The sequence below is a fragment of the Aquarana catesbeiana genome, linkage group LG02 (genome assembly GCF_042186555.1).
Source record: "Aquarana catesbeiana isolate 2022-GZ linkage group LG02, ASM4218655v1, whole genome shotgun sequence".
In the NCBI taxonomy this organism is placed as follows: Eukaryota; Metazoa; Chordata; class Amphibia; order Anura; family Ranidae; genus Aquarana; species Aquarana catesbeiana.
In genome coordinates, this window is record NC_133325.1 from 405,541,490 (window position 1) to 405,565,539 (window position 24,050).

The 24,050-nt window shown below is 44.2% G+C and overlaps 1 protein-coding gene and 1 long non-coding RNA gene across 3 annotated transcripts in view; one reads left to right on the forward strand and one right to left on the reverse strand.

Moving 5' to 3' along the window:
• Positions 1–19,202, reverse strand: part of ZBTB8B (zinc finger and BTB domain containing 8B) — a 32,323-nt gene extending 13,121 nt beyond the window's left edge. The window contains exons 1-4 of one of the 2 annotated variants that reach the window (XM_073615362.1): positions 19,135–19,202; positions 14,825–14,956; positions 11,067–11,201; positions 8,482–9,412 (exon numbers count right to left, since the gene is read on the reverse strand). In XM_073615362.1, the coding sequence (XP_073471463.1) occupies positions 8,482–9,385 (904 nt within the window). In that variant the 5' untranslated portion in view covers positions 9,386–9,412; positions 11,067–11,201; positions 14,825–14,956; positions 19,135–19,202. The remainder of the gene's footprint in view (positions 1–8,481; positions 9,413–11,066; positions 11,202–14,824; positions 14,957–19,134) is intronic. The other variant, XM_073615363.1, reaches the window with a different exon arrangement.
• Positions 19,203–19,383: 181 nt separating this feature from the next.
• LOC141128211 (uncharacterized) overlaps positions 19,384–24,050 on the forward strand; it is a 43,384-nt gene continuing 38,717 nt past the window's right edge. Inside the window, exon 1 of the long non-coding RNA XR_012241659.1 lies at positions 19,384–19,450. This is a non-coding gene — a long non-coding RNA (uncharacterized lncRNA). The remainder of the gene's footprint in view (positions 19,451–24,050) is intronic.

Genomic DNA, 24,050 nt, shown 5'->3' on the forward strand with positions numbered 1-24,050 from the left:
CTGCTATGCAGAATGACATACGAGGCCCGGTGATCACCCAAAAAAACGTATGAAGGTTTGGTTCTGTTGGATTGATTCTACTGACACACTGAAGGGGGAGGTAGATATTTGAACAGTTATGGGAAGGGTGTGGGAGGGACTATAATCCAGAGGATGGCTGATTATAGGAGGCGCTTCACATACTTTAAAGGTGTTGTTGCATTTTTTTTTTTTTTTTTTGTGAGTTTTAGTTTTTATATTTGTTTTACTCTGTCATGTGCCCATGACACATAGGGCAGTCTAGAGACCAGGGAAAAAATGTCTGCCGCCCCTCAGAGACGCTGCAAAAATGACCAGTGTTCATAAGGCCTAAAAAGGCCAACATCTGTATCCAAAAGTTGAGTGAAGGGCTGCATCTAAATTTATAAAACAATTCATTTTGATTTATTTTTTGGGGGGATGATAAAAAAAATGTTCTTTTTGGTGATAGTGTCCTGTACAAAATATTTTATTTTCTATGAAAGCTATAGACAAATAGTAACAGGAGTAAAATAAAAAACCTTAGCAGCATTGCCGAGTTAAAAACACGAGTTTTGCTACTTTTTAAACGTTTTACTAAGTTAGTGGTTTTTTTTAGCAAGAAACTACCTCTCTGCTATTTTCAACTCCCACTTTCCCACAATGCGTGCGTCTCAAAAATGCTCATAAAAGCTGAAAGACTCCTCTTCAAACCCACTAGTTCTGGGTTTTTTCCCACTCCCTGACCCCTGTCCAAGTGCTTTCACACTGGAGCGGTGCGCTGGCAGGACGCTAAAAAAAGTCCTGCAAGCCGCATCTTTGGAGAGGTGAAGGAGCAGTGTATACACCACTCCTGCCCATTGAAATGAATGGGCACCGCTGCAGAACTGCCGGCAAAGCGCTTTGCAGGTCGTTTTAACCCCTTTTTCGGCCGCTAGCGGGGGTTTAAACCGCCCTGCTAACGGCCGAAAACCCCTGCAAAAACAACGGTAAAGCGCCACTAAAAAAAGCGGTGCTTTACCGCCGGCTCCCATGCTCCAGTGTGAAAGGGGTCAAAATAAAACGGTTAGCTTACAGTCCTGTTTACACCTTACTTTTGCTTGGAGTTTCGGTGAGGCTTTGGTGGAGCTTCGATGGGGCTTCGAGCGAGCTTTTCCATAGATTTCTATGGAGGTTTTGAAGACGCTTTAAAGCACAACTGAAGCTACATGGGGTACAATTTTTGAAGCGTAGCTGAAGCAAAGCAAAAGCAAGGTGTAAACAGGACTGTAAGCTAACCATTTTATTTAGTGACAGGGGCTTTGACTAGCGTTCAAAGAGCTTTAACAAAGCCTGTCCAAAGCCTTGTTTTGAAGTGTGTTGAAGCCGAAGCAAGTGTAAATTTGCCCTAATTCACATGGCTACACTAAGTAGTTGTAATATGTATAATTTTACTTAGGGCTCGTTTACACTTGCTTCAAACATACTTTGTTAAAGCTCTCTGAATGCCAGTCAAAGCCCCTGTCACTAAATAAAATGGTTAGCTTACAATCCTGTTTACACCTTACTTTTGCTTTGAAGTCCCATCGGCTTTGCTTAAAAAATTATACCCCACATCGCTTTAGTGGTGCTTCAAAGCGTCTTCAAAGCCTCCATTGAAATCTATGGCAAAGCTCACTCGAAGCACCTGCAGCATTTGCAAGGCTTTAATTCAGCTTTAGCTTCGCTTCGTTTTTGAGAAATTGCAGGTATGACATATCCACACACATGGGGCATCTTTCCTGACCTGCCGGGCTGCGTGCTCGGATAAGGGTCTGGTATGGATTTTGGGGGGGAACCCACATATTTTTTTTGGCATAGGGGTTACCCTCAAAATCTATACCAGACCGAAGGGCCTGGTATGGTCTTGGAGGGGGAACCCCATGCCGTTTTTTTTTATAAATTTGGCGTGGAGTTCCCCTTAAAGATCTTCAGAGCAAAAGTCGCATGCCAAAGTCGGATCAGTTAAGACAATGATCCAACTTCAATGAGATTCAATGGAACTCCCAATGTCGGAGCATTTGTCGTACCAGTGTGAACCCGGGCTAAACTGGTAACCAATAAAAGCTATGTTTTTACAGTGTATTTGAATTAAACTTCTGGACAGTATTCTGTACATTTGCTGCTCTGATAAATCTCACTTGTTATCACAACAGCTAGGATTTTGCTACAAAAAGCAGCGGGGAAAGTGGAACAGGTTGGCCTATTAGACAAATAAAAAAGAAAAAAAACCTCGCTAGATCTAAATTAACATTAATGATTAAAAAAGCAAATGAATAAATTGACAAATGAAAAAATAAAAAGTCCTGTCATGGTTATGCAATAGAGTTTGTCGATCAGCATACCTGTCTCCATGTGTTCATCTCTAGAGACCAGCTGACCCTCACCTAACTGCTTTTATAACCTCTCCTCTAAGCATGGCTCCACCCCAGGCCCTATCAGGGAACCCTATATTAACCTGTGCACTGCAAGCCAGCAGCGCTGATCAACCATTGTGTGTTATCCTCTGTGTGTACTTGCTGTGTTTCCTACATCTGATTCCTGTTACTGACTTTGGCCTGTTCTTAACTATTCCTGTCTGCTCGTGACCCTGACCTTTGGCGTGTTCCTGACCATCCCTGTTTGCCTGTGACCCTGAACCTTGTCGTGTACTCTGTTGTCCTTGTCTGCTTGTGGCCCCGACCTTGCCTTGTCCCTTACTTTCCTTGTTGTTCCAGCCTGCTGCCTCCTTCCTCTTCTCCTGTAGTCTACCGTGAGCGTGAGCTGTGAGACCCTGGGGGCTGCGACCTGGAGCCAGACTGCAGCGCAGTCCATCCTTACCATTAAAGGCTCTGGTGAACACCTGCTGGCTCTTAGACTCTGCGCTCTGGGGAATCTATGCTCTAGCTCCCAGTGGGATCTGTGTCAGTGATCCAGTAGACATGCTTCCTGAAACCTTCCAGGGTTTAATCCGCAGCAGTCAGCTGTAGGGTCCACTACCTTGCAGTGCACTCCTGATCCCAACGGTGTGCATCTGTCACCCAGCCTCTAGGTGACCTGACAAGTCCAAAGAGCAGCAGCTTGTTGCGAGATACACAAAAACAGAATAAAAAAAGAGAGAAGCTGCGCTGTGTGAAGGTTCAATCCAACAATAGCTTGTAGATAGCAAGATATGAATGAGTGACAGTTCAGACGATTCCAAATAAACACCCAAGTGAAACTGATCCACAAATAAGTGCCACCACCTTGCTTAAAACCAAAAAATCTGCTTACCAGATGGCAAACAAAACCCAGCGGACGGCTATAGCCCAGCCAAGGCCTTTTTTCTTGTATGGAAAGTATGTCTGGACAGGTGTGGATAAGGATTGGTCTTCAAACGCCCCAATGCCGTGGAACTACGAAGGGTCTCAGTAACTCCCTAGGAGGGATCAGCAGTGTGAGAGGGTTGTTGCAGGCACACAATGGAGAGATTACAGGCTGTGGGGTGTTCTCATACTCTGCACGCACAGCACTGGCCGCACACTCATAACTAGCTGTGTCCCATAACACCGAGCAGTATGTTGTCTTCCCAGCGGACATCTCAGGCTGAACAGGTGACGGATCCTCTATATACAACACGCATTTTCTCCTACAACCACAGCGCCAACACCGCGGGGAGAGCCTTTTAGACAGCTCTGGTCTAAATCATTAACGTGAACCTAATATTTCTAACATATAACGATTTTATCACTGGAGAATCCACACGACCACCACAGACCAAAGCATAAATAGCCTATATTACAGTGGAAATCATGGAAAGTAATAAAAACTCAGTAGAAACATGACTGGTATATGCAATGGAAAAAAAAAAAAGACTGTACTGTGAGGCAGAGTCCCAGCTTCAGGGAGAGAAAGGGTGGCCAGGAGCATGTAATCAGGTAAGTGGGGGCAAGGGTTAAATTTCAATGCCACTGACCACCAATGCAGGGGGGGCGAATACTGCCACCAGTGCTGGAGGTTATGATTGCAGACCTGACATCAATGTTAGGGGGTTCTGTTGCGTCCATTGACAACAATGCGAGAGGTGGGGATTGGAATAAACTCCTTTCTCCAGAGAGAATCTTGTTGGATTATGGAGTTATGTACCACCAATGTACCAGGCCTTAATGGTGTATTAAGTTAGAGACCTTTTCTTGAGGGGTTTAGCTCTGGGGTATGTGAAAAGGATATGTAAATTGATTATTATAGGTTTTATATTTTGTTGAGAATGCCACTTTCTGTAAATGCCATAACATGCAATGTATAACCAGAATCTGTTATGAAACACCAATTTAGAAGGTTCCTTTATACACTTTTCTCCCAACAGTGAAACAGACTCTGAATTGATGTGATGTGTTCTGTGCTTGCTGACGGTGACTGTATCATCCCTTGAGGGTGGGGAAGCATTCTGTCTGCCTTGCCTACCCAATGCGTGCCCTTACCACCATTTAATTTTAATTGTTTTTTAGTTGTATGACCTGTGTTTTATTTATATCTATATATATATCTATATATCTATAGGCATTTTTTCAGCCTATATAAAGTTCTGTGTTAGAAAGCTTCATGGTCACTGCTGCTCCCTGACGGAAGGAATTCCTTACACGCTGCTTTTGGCATCCTTAGGTATATAGATGGACTTCTTGATTTAACTATTTTTTATTTGATAGTCCAGATTAATATATGTTTATTTTAATAAGACCAGAATCATTAATACTATAGTTTTACTTAGACTAATGCCGATGTGTCTGCTTGGCCATTAGCAATGTATACTAAGTTTAAGGCAGCATTTGTTGCTTTATGGATTGTGGCTCCATTCTAGATGAGACACAATAGAACAATATTTATTTGTTTTTTTTTGTTATCTTTAGGCAACAATCGCTTTGACTTTTTATGCCCTGACTGGAGGATAACGTTTAGATGACTTCTAGTTTATATTTTGGTGGCTAATTGTCAGTTAACCCATGCCATTCATTGTAGTTTACGTCAGTACATCAAATATGTAATTTACTTAACCACTTCAATACCGGGCCAATTCTGACATTTCTCTCCTACATGTAAAAATCATCTTTTGTTTGCTAGAAAATTACATAGAACCCCCAAACATTATATATGTTTTTTTAGCATAGACCCTAGAGAATACAATGGCGGTTGTTGCAACTTTTTATCTCACACAGTATTTGCGCAGGAATTTTTCAAACGCATTTTTTTGGGGGGAAAAAACTGTTTTGTGTTTAAAAAAAAAAAAAAAACAAAACGGTAAAGTTAGCCCAATGTTTTTGCATTTTGTGAAAGATGAAGTTACGCCAAGTAAATAGATACCTAACATGTCACGCTTCAAAATTGCACACGCTCGTGGAATGGCGCCAATGTTCGGTACTTAAAAATCCCCATAGGCGACGCTTGAAATTTTTTTACTGGTTACATGTTCTGAGTTACAGAGGAGATCTCGGGCCAAAATTATTGCTCTCGCTCCAACGTTCGCGGCAATACCTCACATGTATGGTTTGAACACCGTTTTCATATGTGGGCGGGACTTACGTATGCGTTCGCTTCTGCGTGCGAGCACACGGGGACAGCGGCGCTTTAAAATTTTTTTTTTTTTATTGTTAATTATATTTTATTTTTTTTATTTTGACACTTTTTTGAAAAAAAAAAATTGATCACTTTTATTCCTATTACAAGGAATGTAAACATCCCTTGTAATAGCAATATGACATGTCAGGTGCTCTTAATAGTGAGATATGGGGTCAATAAGACCCCATATCTCACCACTAGGCTGGGAAGCCTGAAATAAAAAAATAAAATAAAACGATCGCCGCTTCCCAGCCAAAGCGGTGCCGTTTTTTTGAATGGAGAGGCCGGGCGTGACGCCATAACATCGCGCCCGGCCTCCGACGATCATAGAGACTCTGGGGACCATCTGGTCCGCCGGAAATCTCTATGATCTACATCCGGCGCATCCACTCTCCGCCTCACCGATCGTAACGGTGAGTCGGAGCAAGCACCGGAGGGCGGCGGGAGGGGCGGGACGTCCCCTCTCGCCTCCCATAGGAACGATCAAGCGGCAGAACGGCCGCTATGATCGTTCCTATGGTGTAGAGATTCGCCGGCTGAAACCGGCAATATCTAAATGATGTCTGTAACTACAGGCATCATTCAGATATACCCGCCCAAAGCCCAGGACGTCATATGACGTCCGTGGGCTGGAAGTGGTTAAATATAGTTATATCATATTTTACTATTTTTATTCTTTCTTGTCATTCTATATAAATCGCACAGGTACTACTATTCCTTCTTGTGACCACTTATGTGTTCTTATGTGGGCATCCTGCAATTAAAACATCTGGCTTTGGTTACCTTTTGACAGTCAACACCTGAACTCATTGGTTCACCAATCACTACCTGGGCCTGAAGGATTGCCTTAGCTTGACGTTGGGACTTGACTTCACTCTATTCTCGGTTTACATCCAGCAGTGAATCTACTAATTTTTTGACATCAGGTTAAATTTATTTTTTGTATTTGGTGGTGGGGCCATGACCGCATGGATGGTGGTTGCTTCCCCGCCCTCAACGATGCTCACTACATGCCCCTTGTTTCTAATGTTTCTTAGTGTTAATGTATGTTTTTTATTATAGATGCACACTGTTCTCCACAAGGGAATGCCCCTGAAGAAAGGACAAGATCCTGAAATGCATCGGGCGTAATCTCTACTTAGGAGACAATACCAGTGTCATTTTGTATTTATTATATATTTTCTGATATTGTTCTTAAAGTGGAGTTCCACCCACTTTTACAACTCTTCAGCATCCCTCACTAAACTGTGCACTGTAAACGAATTGGATATTTTTTTTTTTCTCAGCACTTACTGTATATCTGCTGTATTAATTTTTCACTTCCTCCTCCCTGGCCGCGGCCCATTGCATCATTTCCTGTTTGCAATACCTTCTGGCAAGGGGTGGCAACTTCCTCTGACACTGCCGTTGCTATGAAAACCTGACCTGAAACCTATTACACTGCTTGTGCTGCACTGGGCATGTGTGAGATCTGCAAGGATGAGATCCAGGAAGAAATACAGTCTGGCTTCAGATGCCCACACTTAAGATGGCCATGGCCTGCTGTAAGTTTATAAAATAACAAACTACTGCTATAAACTAACAAAACAGACCTTCGTTTACAGACTAACTTTACTAGAATACATTAAATAATTATGTATTATAGGGTTATTTTTATTAAAAAGTATCATTTCGGCCGGAACACCACTTTAAATAGTCAATTGTTATGTTACGCATATATTGACTTTTTATTATAATATTTATTAAATTATGTTACTATAAATTTTTTTTTTGTACCTATATTTAGTTGCCTTCAAAGCCCCAACCCTCTTTGGGGGACCTTTCTTCACTGACACCAACGTTGGTGATTATTATTGCACTCGTTGACACCAATTTAGGGTTTACTTTTTTTATTACATACACTGACACCAATGTTGGAGGTAATTATTGCATACATTGACACCAATGTTGGCGGCAAATATTGCGTCCCCTGACACCAACCTTGGGGGTATTATTGCACTTACTGACACCAACATTGGGGGCTATTTTTGTGTCCACTGACACCAATGTTATTGTACTTCTACTTCTTAAAGCAGAACTTCATCCAAAAAAGGGGGAATACTTGTAATTTGTCTTTTTTGGGTTGGTGGGAGCGGTACCTGCTCCCACTTGCACTCAGATTGCTTAGGTGATTCAAGTGAAAGTTCAGTACCCCTCCCCACCTGCAACCTTCTGGGACACCTCACAGGTCTCACGAGGCTGCGGGATCATTCACAGGGCGCAGTGGGAAGCCAGATGCAAAGCCCCCAGCTCCCAACAGTTAACATGTCAGCGCCAGGGACCACAAAGAACCATCCCAGTGGAGGACAGGGCTGGATTCCTGAACAAGGGAGTTTCTGTTTATTAAAAGTCAGTAGTTACAGCTTTTGTAGCTGCTGACGTTTCATTTTTGGAGAACCCACTGAAGCTACTCTTTAGGTGTGCATTAGGACACACTGCAAAAAATTTAGCATGATGGATATTTTTGGGGCACTGAGGTCCATTACATGTATTATAATATTGAACAGGCTGTCACAATTGATGCAATGTACCTCAATGCATGAAAATGTGCTGCTATTGAGCGGCCCTCTGGAAGTGTTAAGGGCTGCACATGAGGCCCTCTAAAATTTACAAGCTGGCCACTACTGATCTAAAGGAACTGTTATCCAGGCTAAAACAATGATTTAGTTCAGGATAGCAAGAAGGTTGGCTGAAAAGCAACAGTACAAATGGTAGGAAACATTGATTAAGAGCAGCAGTTGTTGCAGATAAAGAAGGCTTTGAATCCCACTCTCAGTGTTACAAGCTTTGGCCAGTTCGTCAAACAAACAAAACATAATGACATACTTTAAAAAAAATTATAATTTGTTACATTACCTGTATCTTCACCATACCAGTCCCCCTGAATGTCCATCATATTACTCATTGAAACACTTCCTTCCTCTTGCCGGGACTCATAATCACGTGGGAAATGATGCCCTTGATCCTCTTTTCTCTGTGCAGAGCTGTTGCGGAGGAGAGCCTCTAAAAATTGTTTCATATGATAATTATTACAGGCTAAGTCCATATTGGAACTACCCTGTGGACTTTCTTCCCCCTGCTCCATGCCAGGTTGTATCTGATATGGTTGGATACCTTCTGTTACTTCCACAACATCAGAATCAAACTCCTCTTTGGGTTCCACTGTTTTACTAGGACTTTTTTCTTCTGGAGAGCCTGCACTTGGGGGATCCTTCACCATCAATTCCACAGAATTGCAGCTACTACAGTCTCCACAGGGTGCTTCCTTCTGACAGTCCCCCTCACCCGTTTTTACAGTTATATTTCCGAGCGCTGCTCTGCCACCACTTATACCATCACTCCCACTATCAGCCTGTCCAAAGGAACTCTCTCTTTCTATTTTCCTGCAGATATCAAGAGAAGACCGTATGTAAGCCTTACAAAAGTTAACAACATCAGTCATTTGGAGGTAGCTTGCTGCACTCATAACCTCAATTACATTCTCTCCACTCAGGTTTAACTTCCCTGAGTATATAAAATCCAGGATGGTAGAGAAGGCCTCAGAAGTGACAATGTCCAGAGAGGCAGTGCTATGCCTGCCACTGTCTTGAATGTAGTGAACTAACATGGCCCGAAAGTAACCACTGTTGGCAAATAGAACATTTCTGTGCGCTTTAAATATTCGACCTTCCACAATGATGCTGCAGTCACAGAAGAAATCTCTCTTACGCTGCTCATTCAGCTCTCCAAGAAGTTTGGTGTAATACGAAGGCATCTCCATGACTCTGGGATGAGGAATTTTGGATAACTGTAAAAGAACCACTTGCTAATTAAATTTTGGTATTTTTAAAATATTTTCTTCAATACATACCATTGAAAGGAACTCACTATTCAAGACCACGTGCTTTGGAGTATAAAAACTCAATATAAACACAACAAATAAAACAATATTAAACCTAAAAATATGTGAATATATTATGAATCATCACTGCTGCTAACTTACATTAAAAAAAATGAAAGCTCTCAGTCCGTTTTGAAAAAAGGGGTGTACCACCCTCTATACTACTCCAAATCCAAATTAGCGCTGTGACTTATTACTCCATCATAGGTCTGGAGGCCGCACCTAGAGTATGCTGTCCAGTTCTGGGCACTAGTCCTCAGGAAGGATGTACTGGAAATGGAGTGAGTACAAAGAAGGGCAACAAAGCTAATAAAGGGTCTGAAGGATATTAGTTATGAAGAAAGGTTGCGAGAACTGAACTTATTCTCTCTGGAGAAGAGAAGCTTGAGAGGGGATATGATTTTAATTTACAAATACCATACTGGTGACCCCACAATAGGGATAAAACTTTTTGCGGAAGGGAGTTTAACAAGACACGTGGCCACTCATTAAAATTAGAAGAAAAGAGGTTTAACCTTAAACGACATAGAGGGTTCTTTACTGTACGAGCGGCAAGGATGTGGAATTCCCTTCCACAGGAGGTGGTCTCAGCGGGGGGCATCGATAGTATCAAATAACTATTAGATAAGCACCTGAACGACCACAGCATACAGGGATATACAATGTAATACTGACATATAATCACACACATAGGTTGGACTTGTCTTTTTTCAACCTCACTTACATACTATGCGATTAGTAAAGTGTATACACATAACATAGCCCATAAACTTTGCAAAAATAGCGTTGCGCTTCCATTGGGTAATTTTCACACTTCACCATTGGTGCACGTAAAGTCCTTCTCCCCTCAGGAAGAAACTCGCCAGAGCAAGTTGCCACCCATTCTTATGAGTGGCACAAATCGCTTTTACTCCTGCATCCAGCTCACGTGTTACCACATAACAAAGGGGGAAAAAAAAGCATCCAATAGTGTAGTAAAATCATCCACATTCGTTTATGGACATTCAAGTTACTTGGATTACTACTACCAAACCATATTCACCTTCATTTAAATGTTCTATAGATCTACACCCTAAAAGGGTTTCCATGACATCTTACAACAACTTAGGCAAGGCCATACATGGTTTAAACCCTGCTGAACTGACCAAGATTCGAAACGCTTATGGGCAAGCTGAATGTACCAAGTTGTTCTATCAACTTGGGTACAACCAGCATGCCAGGTTTTACCTGCAATTATCACTAGTGGCTGCTATAGCCACTAGCAATAGCCCCTGTCATCTCCCGGCAGGGACAGCTTATGGAGAAGACAATGGCCTGGCAGGAGGGATTCCCACATCAACACTGTCTGTGTTGATGGGGGAAATCAATCAAATTTCTTTCCTGCAACAACCCGTGGTTGCAGGAAAGAAATTTGAACCATGTATGGGCAACCTTAGAGTGATTTCCAAGCAAAGTCAAACAGAGGTTGGAACGGAACAAAAAAATGGCTGATCTAGATAGCCACACTGGCCTAGATTGTATAAGTGCCAGACAAATGTATGCCAATGTGTAGGTTCCATACCTGTAGAAAGACCTGCAGAATACTGCTCTGCCAGTTAAGGAAGCTTTAAAGTGTCTTGGCAAAAGATGGCAATTCATACAAGGTCAAGCCACTTCTTCAAAGTGTGTAAAAGATCAAAGTTGCTCCTGGCAAGACCTAGGAAAATGTTACAAATATATAAAAATGCTTCCTTATAATGAAAAGACCTTGATTAAAGCTGAAGGTTAGTCTTCTTATACTTGCCTTTCTTCCCCCATTAAAATGCTATTAACATTTTAAACAAAACCTGCTTTCGTTTCATACTTTTTTTTTTTTTAAACTCAATGATCTGATCACTGAGATCACGAAATGCAAAGTGCCTAGGAGCAAAATAGCGAGGGTTGCTGCTATTTTACTCCCGGGCATTATGCCATTCTTTCCATCATACGAAAATAGTTGTGAGGATTCTGCCATTTTGAGTCCTATCAAGTTTAAGCTACATTCAAGCCCTGATGAAGAGGGAGGGGGGTTGCTCCTGAAAGTATAGGCTTCCTTTTTATTTTCCCCATTTACCTTGAATATAAATGAAGGACTTTTGTTTGGTGCTCTTCCTGGCCCACTTACGAATTGGTTTTTAATTCAAGTGACCCCCTTTGTCTTGGGAGGGCTCTCGTTTTTTTGACAAGCAGCCAAATTCAAGACATTAGGCTCACTGACATCTTTTCAAGAGGAAAGATTTGAGTTCAGCGCCTCACCCTCTACCTCCCCTTGCTACATGCCCTTGTTTGTGACCACTCCACCTGCTTGATCTAAAAGTGCTTAGTACATCTGTTCTGACCTGAATGGGCACTTTTCACTTCTGCCCTCAGTGAATGCCCCAAGAAAGAACTGAGAGTGCGGTACAACACTGCGTAAGCATTAGTGTTGAAAGCTCTCCTTCTGGATCCAGAATCCTAGTAGAATCAGCCTTAAGCTGAACTATGCAATATGAGAATCTACCTAAACCAGCCAATAAATGTGTGTCCAATCAAGCAGACTCTTGTACTATATGCTTTAATAATGTGCCTCATATTTTTCTATTGCACTGCTATCTGGAACAGAGGAAGCAAAACCCTAGTAAGAAATAGTGTCAAATTAAAAAAAATGTATTTACATTTTTTTTAATCTCAAAGAACTTTATTAAATACTTGGAATAAACAGTACAAGGTCCAGAGCATGTATACCGCCCTAAATACATTATGAACTTACATCACACAAAGAATTAGGGGTGCAACGGATCGTCATCGATCCGTGATCCGATCCGCGGAGGTTGATCCGTACGGGACACCCGCGATCCGCGGAGCGCTCTGTGGCCTCGGCCATAGGAAAGGCCGCGGCTTCGGCCTAGCTCCGGAACGGCGGCCATCTTGGTACACCCGGCGGCCGTTTAGCATGTGATCGCTCCGTCAAATGACGGAGCGATCACTTGTAACAAACCGGCGTCATGTCATGACGCCGGTTCCTCTCTCCCCTCTGTGTACTGATCTGTACAGTGGAGGGGAGAGATTGGATGGCAGTAGTGCCAATACTCTGCAATGCCCTGCTGCAATACCCTGCCAATACTCTGCAATGCCCTGCAATACTCTGCCACACCCTGCCAATAGGGAGATTGTGGATATTACAGTGGGGGAGATTTTTTTGTTGTTGATCCGAAAATGATCCGAACCGTGACTCCTGATCCGAGGAACGATCCGAACCGTGAGTTTTTTGATCTGTTGCACCCCTACAAAGAATGTTATAACTTCAGGGAAATCAAAAGGTACAATAAGTATAGGAAATAACAGATAAGTTCTACCCCCCTGCGGAAAAAAGACATTCATTCACCCCTAACCCAGCAACAGGAGGTCCAGAATAAGGTTGAAAGGGGCAAAGCCTGGCATATCCAACCATGGAGCCCAAAGTTTGAGAAATTTACCAAAACAGCCCCTGTGCTGATATATATATATATTTTTCAAATCGAAGGGTATCTCCCATTTGGGATATCCATTCTTTCAATGTGGTAGGATCAGATGATGTCCAGTGCTGTAAAATTTACTTAAGGGCCTAGAAGAGTGCCCTAGCTAAGGCCTGTTTAGGGATATCTAAAGTAAAGAGATCGCACAGAATTCCCATAAACATTGTTTTATTTCCTCACGCACCTGGACCTGAAAAACTCAGTTAATAGTAGCTATGACTAGCTTCCAGTAGAGATATAGTTTTGGACACCCCCACAGAAAGTGCATTAGATCACCATGAACCCTACTGCATCTTGTACAGGTGGGGTTTTCACTCATTCCCATATGGAGCAGTCTCACAGGAGTGTAGGGTACCATCAAAGGTAGATACAGTTGTAACAAGCATTGAGCCACATTCAAGGAGCACTGTTCGACTGCTAATAGAGCATCTTCCCACTGTTCTTCTTCAAATGCCCCCACATCCCTTTACCAGCAGGAGACAGCACTGATAGGGTAATTATTTATGTTTTTCACTTGCACAGTGTCCAATAGCCCAACTAGTGTGTTTTTATTTTAGGCTTTCTTAGCAGGGTATGGGTAGCACAGGCTCTGATGTATTCTAATTAACTAATCAAGTGACAAGATTTAAAGTATATACATAGAGCCAGTGTTGGCTAGAGTGGGTAAGGACTAAAACCCCTGCACATTTATTTTTATTTTTTTGCTGTCTGTGCACTATTGATGAAGTTTCCCCTTCTCTTCCTGTCCCAGAGATGCAAAAAAAAAAAAAGTGAGAAGGAAAATCCCAAAGTGAGGGGATTTCCCAGTGTAGACAGTTGACCAAAAAAACAATGTCCCCATTCAAAGATTTCACTTTATCTCTAGGGACAACTCTATTTTTTTATAAATGTTTGGCTCCCCTCACTTTATTTTTCTGTGAAAATGCTCACCAGTACAAATAGAGGGGGTTAAACTCCCAAATGGACACAGGGACTGTAATAAAAACTTGGAAGAGATCTAACCTTCCCTATTGTAGAGAGTGGTTCGGCAACTGTGGCGGTAAGAGCAAGGCAGGGGTGCAGAGTGTATGCACAAGCACCAGGTAAAGGGTGAATTTTGTTAAACAGGGATGCCAGGCATGATGGAGAGACGTTTGGTGTTGGCAGATATGGTGTTGAGAGAGGGGCCCTGCGTGGTAATGAGAGTCAGGGGGTGTTGGTGAGCGCAGCAGTGAGAGCTGTGAGCAAAGTGGTAGGGAATATTGGATGCAGTAATTGCAGACATGGTAGTGATGAGAGCAGGGAGCATTGCCAAAATGGTGGTGGAGTGGGTGTCGGTGGTGGGGGTTTGTCAGGTGCAGCAGTCACAGGGGCAGGTGCTGTGATAGAAGGTGGTGGTGGTTTCAGATGCAGTAGTGTAGGGGCAGGGGTTACAGCTGGATGCATCTTCCCTCCTGGTAAGGTACATCCAGTTACAGTGCAAGGAGACATGTTGCTGCAGAGAGGAGCTGTCAGCCAGGGCATCATTCCATCCTAGCCACACTGGAGCGCTATTTCCCAGTCTGCGTCCCTAAAATAATAAAGCCTAGATCTAGCTTAAGTGTTTTACCTTTTTTATGTAGGGTGAAAAAATGACAGCCTGTCAGTGTTTTTTTTTTTCTTAAGCTGTGTGTCCCTATGATTAAGATCATGCTAGGGCAGAAAGTGATGGAAAATCTCTCCAACAGGGACACATACTTGATTGATCTAAAAGATTTACATTGTGCCTACAATAAATGAAATTAAAAAACAAAATAGAATAAAATACGCTGAGATTTGGGTTCCATACCTTTAGGAAGAACAGCAAAATACTGCTCTGACAATTAAGAAAGCTTCAAAAGGCCTAGGCCAAAAACGATGGTAATGCATACAAGGTCAAGTCACTTCTTCAAAGAGCGTGTACAAGATCTCCTGGCAAGACCTGGAAAATGTTACAAAAATATGAAAAAGATGCTTTCTTACACAGAAACACATGCATTAAAATTAAATATGGCAAAATATTTAAATGGTATGGTTGACCCAGATGTTTTGGAACTACATTTCTCATGATGCTCATGCACTCTGCAGTGTAGCTGAGCATTATGGGAAATGTAGTTCCAAAACATTTGGGGTGTCAAGGTTCACCATCACTGCTAACATTAAATGTATGTAAATCCTCACATTGTAGGAAAACAAAAACCCATTCTGTTTAAAATACAAAAGAAAAGCAAAACATTTGTGTATAGATATTTAAGAAAAACAAAACATTATAAAAACGGGGGGGGGGGGGGGGGGGGGATGGGGACAGCAGAACACTGTGTCTTATCATTGGAGGAGAGCAGACTCAGTTCCAGCACAGCTGACCACCACGGTGTGCTCTCCTGCTTACTTTTCACACAAGTACATGGTACAGCAGACACATATCAGGAATATGAAAGTAATGCTTACACAAGCTTTTGGCATTTTTTTCCTTTCAGTCTGTAGAAGCAGCTCTATGTTAGCCTATGTGTCCATGAACATTTGGGCGTTTACAGGCTGAATTAAAAAAAACATCACAAGCGTATTTTTGAGAGGAGCTTTGGGCAGAAAAAAAAACATGTCCCTAAACATGGCATCTTAAGATTTTTTAACTGTACATTTTTCTAGTGCCTTGGAGACAAACAGGCGTAAATGCACCTAAACGCGTATACAATTTGCTCCACAGGAGCGTCTTTTCTGCTGCCAAGTGCGCGTATACCCTTAAAGTTATTGTAAAGCTTAAAGGTTTTTTTTGTTTTCCTAAAATAACAAACATGTTACACTTATCTGCTTTGTACAATGGTGTTGTACAGAATGGCCCTGAACATCCTCTTCTGGGGTCCCCTGCTGGCGCTCTAAGCTCCTCCTCTTCTCGGTGTGCCACTATAGGAAGCCATTTCCTATGGGGGCGCACCTTTGGGCTCTCTCCCAGGCTGGGCTGTGTGCGTCTGTAAGACAGCTAAGCCCCACTTCCCCTCACAGGAATTGACAGCAATAGGAGCCAGTGGCTCCCACTACTCTCATGGAGTCCTGTGAGGAGAGGAAAAGAGAGCAGCCCTAGAGCTGGGGGGGGGGGGGGGGGTAATACAACCAATGGGATATGTTTTACCTTAATGTAGGGAATGCATTAAAGTAAAAATTGTCCTGCCTTTAGAACCACTTTAATCAATCAGCATACTAAGGTCCGATTAGGGCTGCCTGTCAGTTTTTCAGGCGAACCTGATTGGACCACCCATTGCCCTCTATGGAGCAGGGGATGTCAACAGACATGTGATACCTGGCGGCATCCGATCCAATCCTGCACGCCAAAAACAGACAGATGGGGATATTCATTCCCCATCCGTCTGGCGGATCGGATGACAGTGGATAGAAACGGACAGGAGGTCTACTCAACCGCCCCACAAAGAACAGCGGGGCTGTGTTCATGTTCGCTCTGCATAGCGGAGCAGATACAGAACTGTCATCTGCCTGCCCAGTGGGGATCAGTGACGAGGACCCCCGCTGAGCAGGCAGATGCGCTTTATGGAGTCCGTCCCGTGTGAAAGAGGCTTAAATTGATTGTAAAGGCTTGTTTAAAAAAAAATAAAAAATAACAAACTTATTATACTCACCTCCTCTGTGCAGTTGGTTTTGCACAGAGCAGCCCTGATCCTCCTCTTCTCGGGTCCCTCTTCTGCTCTCCTGGCCCCTCCCTCTGGTGAGTGCCCTCTCAGCCGGCAGCTTGCTACAGGGTGCACCCGAGCCGAGTCAGAGCTCTGTGTATCCCATCAGACACGAGCCATGACCTCGCCCCCCTCCCCTGATTGGCTGACTGATTTTGATTGACAGCCGCAGGAGCCAATGGCGCCGCTGCTTTGTCTCAGCCAATCAGGAGGAGTGTCTGGGACAGCTAACACACTCGTGGACATCGCTGCAGAGAGAAGGGGTTCAGGTAAGTATTATGCTACATACACACGAGCGGACTTTACGGCAGACTTTGTGACGGACTTTACAATGGACTTTCTGAATGAACGGACTTGCCTACACACGATCAACCAAAGTCCGACAGATTCGTACGTGATGACGTACGACCCGACTAAAACAATGAAGTTCATAGCCAGTAGCCAATAGCTGCCCTAGCGTCGGTTTTTGTCCGTCGGACTAGCATACAGACGAGCGGACTTTTCGACCGGACTCGAGTCCATCGAAAAGATTTGAAACATGTTTCATTTCTAGGTCCGTCGAACTTTTGGGGAAAAAAAGTCTGCTGGAGCCCACACACGATCGAATTGTCAGACGGACTCCGGTCCGCAGGACCAAGTATGCCGTAAAGTCTGGTCGTGTGTACGCGGCATTAGGGGGTGTTGGGGAGGCTGCTACGCACAGAAGGTTTTTTATCTTCATGCATAGAATGCATGAAGTTAAAAAACCTTCTGCCTTTACAACTCCGTTATTACTTGTACTGCCTCTCTCAAACTTTTTAACAAGGTGAAACCCTTGAAATAGCTTTCAGGACTTAGGGAATTTCTGCTAAAAATAACTATTTCTACAGTTTGCGGTACATTAGCATTACATTAGTAAAAATGCTTGTTACATATAGCTAAAAAGATTAGAGTGGTTGTTAAAGGCTGAAGGTTTTTTTACCTTCATGCATGAAAGTAAAAAACCTTCAGTGAGGAGCTCACCCCCCCAGCCCCCCCAATACTTACCTAAGCCCGATCTCGATCCAGCGATGTGCACGAGACCTGAGGTTCTCCCAGGACTCTCCCTCCTGCATGGCTGAGATGCAGGAGCCATTGGCTCCCGCTGCTGTTAATTACAGCCAGTGAGGCGGGAGCGGGGGACAGGGCTGAACCGCGCTCTATTTGCAAGTGGCTTGCTCTGGGGGCACTGGACAAGGGGGAGGGGCCCAGAGCGCCAGCGGGGGACATAAGAAGAGGAAGATCTGGGCTGCTCTGTGCAAAACCACTGCAATAGAGCAGGCAAGTATGACATGTTTGTTATTTAATTTTGAATAAAAATGTTTCCTTTACAACCACTTTAAGGTCAGTGGTTTATTATCTGAAAAGCCAAAATTGCCAATTGCTCAAGGAACCCTGCACTAGTGTGAATTATGGCCATAGGATAACCTGGATTTTGGACTGTCTATGCAGATGGGGGAGTGCAGTCAAAAATGGATCTCGTTGTGTCTGGTGTGAATGGGCCCTTAAAGTGAACCTTTAAGGACCCATTCACACCTACGCATGTGCGTTACTACTAAGGATGAGCTCGGGTGTGTTCGCACATTCCACATGCAGAGCCCACCAGGAAGTCGGCACGGCACTGCGCTAATCACAGGCAGTGAGACATTTTCCTGATGTGCGGCTGCAGAGATCGGGAAATGTCTCACTGCCTGTGATTAGCACTTCCTGGCGGGCTCTGCACGTGGAGTGTGCGAACACGCCCAAGCTCATCCTTAGTTACTACGTCCCCTGGAATGCACACACAAATCTGTGAATAAGTTCCAAGTGGCATTAACAAAGACTGGCACTGCTACCCAGGTTTTCTGCCCTGGTTCTAGGATTTAGGTTGCCTAATGGTCAGTATCTTAGTAAAGCATGTCCAATAATGGGTCTAATTTTTTTTATTGTTGCCCATAGCAACCATTCAACTTCCTTGATTAACTTTCCAAACCTGGCCTGTTCAAGCTGACATTTGGCAGATGATTGGTTGCTATTAGCAACAAGCAAGGTTACCTTTAGCAGACTTTTCACAGAGTAGGCCCAATGTACTATTACTATGGATGGACCTTGCTCTGCAGCTACAATGGCAGGAAGGGGATTGCTTATGTCAGGTTTGGATGCACAGTTGTTTGCATGGATGCCCATTGAATATGTCTGCAGTCCACCCTGCTTCTCTAACACGTTAGAACAAGTATTATGTGTGGCCAACCCCACAGAGAGAGGTCTCCACTGTGCACCATGGCAGACAAGGTATTTGCAGCCAGGGCTTCCTCAATCACTCCTATACAGCCTGCTTCCCCAGCTTTCCTCACGCTGCAGCCTACTACGCTCCTTAGCCTCCATCTATCGTCTTCATGATAAACAATGCACAATAACAAAAAATAAACCCCATTCGCCTCACCTTTTAACCAGCCCTTGCACGGTGCAACCACACTATCCTGCAAGTCGACGTCAATTTTCCCCCCAGCCAATAGAACGCCAGAGAGCCGCAGAGAACCCTGGGAAGTGTAGTGTCCTGGTCACCCGCAGCCCTCTCAATGGCTACCTCTTGCACTCCAATTCCCAGCATGCAAGTGGGCTCCTGTGCTGCAAAAGAAGGAACAGAGGGCCTCCACGACCACTGGGGGCGTGAGAGACACCACTACAGTATAAAAACAGTGTCTTTCAGTAGGCAGCAGTGTGAGGTTACGTGTCGTGCTGCAGGGTGAGCTGTGTAGGTGAGGCTTCGGGGGTGTCTATAGAGCTGGGACTGTGTGCAGTCTCCATGATCAAAGGGATTATCATTATCATACAATGGAAATGACGAGTCCAAAAAAGATAATGTTACACTTGGTGCTGGTTGTTGGTTTAGGCCATGAGCTTGATTTACTAAGGGGAAATAAAATGTTGCTATGGTATTTAACCACTTAAAGAGGAAGTAAACCGTGGTGGGTCTTACTTCCTCTTTATTTCCCGGCAAAGGTAAAGCATAATGCATAGTAGCCCATTATGTGTCACCTGAAAAACGAAGCCTGCGATGTCACCGTTGTCCCCATTAGCAGCGAGTGTCTATGTAGTCGTGCTCTTGAGTGTCTGTGGCACAAGACTAAGTCCCTCAAAGACTTCAACCAATACAAATCTGCCCTCCAAAAATACTATTCTTTCCTCCACACTGCCAAGCAAACCTATTTTACAACTCTTATTAACACCTTCTCATCCAGGCCCTGTAAACGCTTCTCTACCTTCAACTCTCTACTTCGTCCTCCACCGCCTTCACCCACTGACTCATTCACTGCCCAGGAGATTGCTAATCACTTCAAAAACAAGATTGATACAATCCGTGATGAAATCTCCGCTCTACAGGTATCTTCCCCCAGTTAAGACCCCATGTCAACAGGTACAACTGACACTCCCTTTATTCAAATCTGCTACTACAGACAAAGTTGCTAAACTCCTTTCTAACGCCCACCTAACCACCTCTCCCCTGGACCCTATTCCCTCTCAAATGCTACGGTCTCCCTCTGACTCCATCCTACACTCTCTAACCCACATGTTCAACCTCACCTCTGGCATTTTCCACAATGCTCTAAAACATGCACTGGTCACCCCCATACTTAAAAAGCTGTCCTTGGAGCCTACCAATCTTAACCTATCTCCTTGCTTCCCTTTTCCTCTAAACTCCTTGAACGCCTGGTTTACAAACAACTGACTGACCACCTCATTAAGAACAACTTTCTTGATCCCCTTCAATCTGGATTTCACTCTCAACACTCCACAGAAACTGTTCTTTTAAAACTAACAAATGACCTACTAACTGCAAAAACCATCGGACATTATTCTGTACTCCTACTTCTGGACCTTTCAACTGCCTTTGACATGGATGACCACCCCCTCCTCCTCAAAAAACTTTACTCCCTCGGTCTCCGTGACTGTGCTCTTCAGTGGCTCTCATCCTACCTATCCCAACGCACCTCCAGTGTCACTTCCAATTCTACTTCCTCCACTCCTCTTCCCTTCTCAGTCGGGGTCCCCCAAGGTTCTGTTCTTGGACCTCTTTTATTTTCAATCTACACCTCTTCCCTGGGTCAGCTGATAGCCTCTCACGGCTGTCAATATCATTTCTATGCTGATGACACACAAATCTATCTCTCCACCCCTCAACTCACTCCATCAGTCTCCTCACGCATCACTAACTTACTAACCGACATATCTGTATGGATGTCACACCACTTCCTAAAACTCAACTTGTCCAAAACAGAGCTTATAATATTTCCTCCCCCACATGCCTCTTCCCCTGACTTGTCTGTCAAGAGCAATGGCACAACCATCCACCCGTCCCCACATGTCAGGGTGCTAGTTGTTATCCTGGATTCTGAACTCTCCTTTCGGCCCCACATCCAATCACTTTCCAAAGCTTGCCGCCTCAGCCTCTGCAACATCTCTAAACTACATCCCTTTCTAACCAATGAAACCACAAAGCTCCTAAATCACTCACTGGTTATCTCTCGCCTCCACTACTGCAACTCCCTCCTCTTTGGCTTACCTTTAAATAGACTATCCCCCCTTCAGTCCATCATAAATGCTGCTGCCAGACTCATCCACCTTACAAACCGCTCAGTGTCTGCTACCCCTCTCTGCCAATCCCTCCATTGGCTGCCACTCGCCCAACGAATTAAATTCAAAATACTAACAATAAGTTACAAAGCCATCCACAACTCTGCCCCCAGCTACATCACTACTAGCCTAGTCTGAAAATACCAACCTAATCGCCCTCTCCGTTCCTCCCAAGACCTCCTGCTTTCTAGCTCCCTCATCACCTCCTCCCATATCCGCCTCCAGGACTTCTCCCGAGCCTCGCCCATCTTCTGGAATTCCCTACCCCAATCTGTCAGACTTTCTCCAAATTTATCCACTTTTAGGCGATCCCTGAAAACTTTCCTCTTCAGAGAAGCCTATCCTGCCTCCATCTAACAACTGCACTATTAGCTCATCCCCCACAGCTATTACCCTTTTGTATAACTTGACCCTCCCTCCTAGATTGTAAGCTCTAACTAGCAGGGCTCTCTGATTCCTCCTGTATTGTAATTGTACTGTCTTCCCTAATGTTGTAAAGCGCTGCGTAAACTGTTGGCGCTATATAAATCCTGTATAATGATGATAATAATAATCTTCACCCCTCTTCCTTCCGGGGCCACGAATGCCGGCTCTGTGACTGGCCGGAATCGCGTGACGTCACTTGTGCGCAGGAGCCGCCAGTCACGGCATGACCTCCTTTAGAAACAGCACCATCTGCCCTTTCAAAAGTGCGCATGCGCCGTAGACATCTGCACGCGGCTTTATTGTAAATATCTTCTAAACCGTGGAGGTTTAGGGGATATTTCCAGCACCTACAGGTAAGCCTTAATTTAGGCTTACCTGTAGGTAAAAGCGGATGTACAGGGTGTACAACCACTTTAACCACCTCCCGTCTGCGCTTTTGCCGAAAGACGGCTACAGCGCGGACCTAATTTGCCGGGAGGGCGTCCATAGATGGCCTCCCGTGCTCGAGCGACCTGGCCACACGCGGTGCGCTCTGTGAGCAGCGAGTCTATCGATCCCGACCCCTTACCACGCGATCAGCTGTCAGCCAATGACAGCTGATCATGTGATGTAAACAGTACAGAGTGTGTGGCGAGGAGAGCCGATCAGCGGCATCTCCACGCATCATCAGTGCCCTCATTACAATAGTGAAAAACCGTGTCATAAATCAGTGTCCACCAGTGGCAGCAATCAGTGCCCATTAGCGATGCCAGTCAGTGCTGCCCATCACTGCTGTCAATCAATGCCAATCAGTGCCACCCATCAATGTCCATCAGTGCCCAGCAGTACCGCCTATCCGTGCCACCTAACAGTGTTCATCAGTGCCACCTAATCAGTGCCCATCAGTGCCACCTCATCAATGCCCACCAGTTCAGCCTATCAGTGCTGCCTAATCAGTGCACATCAGTGAAGGCGAAAAATGACTTAGTTACAAAATTTACTGACAGAAAAAAGTGAAAAACATTTAGTAAAAAATAAAAAACCCAGCAGTGATTAAATACCACCAAAAGAAAGCTTTATTTGTGTGAAAAAAGTGATAAAAAATTTGTTTGGGTACAGTGTTGTATGACCGCGCAATTGTCATTCAAAGTGTGACAGCGCTGAAAGCTGAAAAATGGCCTGGGCAGGAAGGGGGTGTAAGTGCACGGTAGGCAAGTGGTTAATCACCATTTTTTTTTTTTTTTGCTAAAAAAGACGAAAAATTTTAATTTGCAAATAAGTCATTTTTCTTCTTCACTGATGTGTGCTGATGAGGCAGCACTGATGGGCACTGCTAGGCAGAACTGATGGGGCTGCGCTGATAACCAGTGTAAAAGATGTGCTGACAGGCTGTTTACATGTGATCAGCTGATCACATGGTAAAGCACTGCTTTGATTGGCCCTTCACCCCGATCTGTGATTGCTGTGTCCGAAGGACACGGCAGTCATAGACCACAGCCAATGCAAGCCACGGGATGGGGTTCTGGGAGGGCGTCCATAGATGGATGACTGCACTGTAGCTGTCTTTTGGCTATAGTGCGGTCAGAAAGTGGTTAATAAATGTAGAATTTAATGAGGATGTAAATATATTCTTGACCATTGACTGCATTCTCTAAAGCCTGGTACACACTATTTGTTTTTTCCATTCAATCCAGTGGGTTGAACAAAAAACTGTCGGCTCCGGTTGGAGCCGCTGTACTCGCAACGCGAAGTATGTATAGCGATCTTTCCCACTGGGCTATTGTGTTCTGACAGGGGGATGGCCCCCCCTACCAGAACACTCCGCTCAGCGCTCTCCGTCATTGGCTGAGAGTGCTGATCAGGAGTCAGTTGGCTGCTGGTTTTCCAGCATGCTCATCCGACCGAATGGAGGGAGCATCTTGGCAACCTTGCTTTGGTTGCAAAGGACCTTGTCTGGTAATGAGACACTGGGCACAAAGTAACAACATAATGAGACACTGGATGCAAGGTAACAGGGTTGCAAAACATAAGCTACAGTGTAACAGTATCAAAAGAGAAGCGTCTGGGATTGCAGGTTCAAGATAGTTAAAGTAAAACTATAGGCAATACTTTTTTTTTTTTGTCATTTTGGATAGAGGGAGGGCTATAACCCCTGTCAGGTTTGTTTTCGCCATCTGTGTCTCATTGCACAGATTTCCCTTCACTTCCTGTCCCCTAGCCAAACAGGAAGTGAGGGTAAATCCCTGCAAATTAAGGCCGGCCATACACTTTAGGGTAGTTGAGGAACAGGTCTGTATGCTGTAGTGCCCTGGTGCCCAA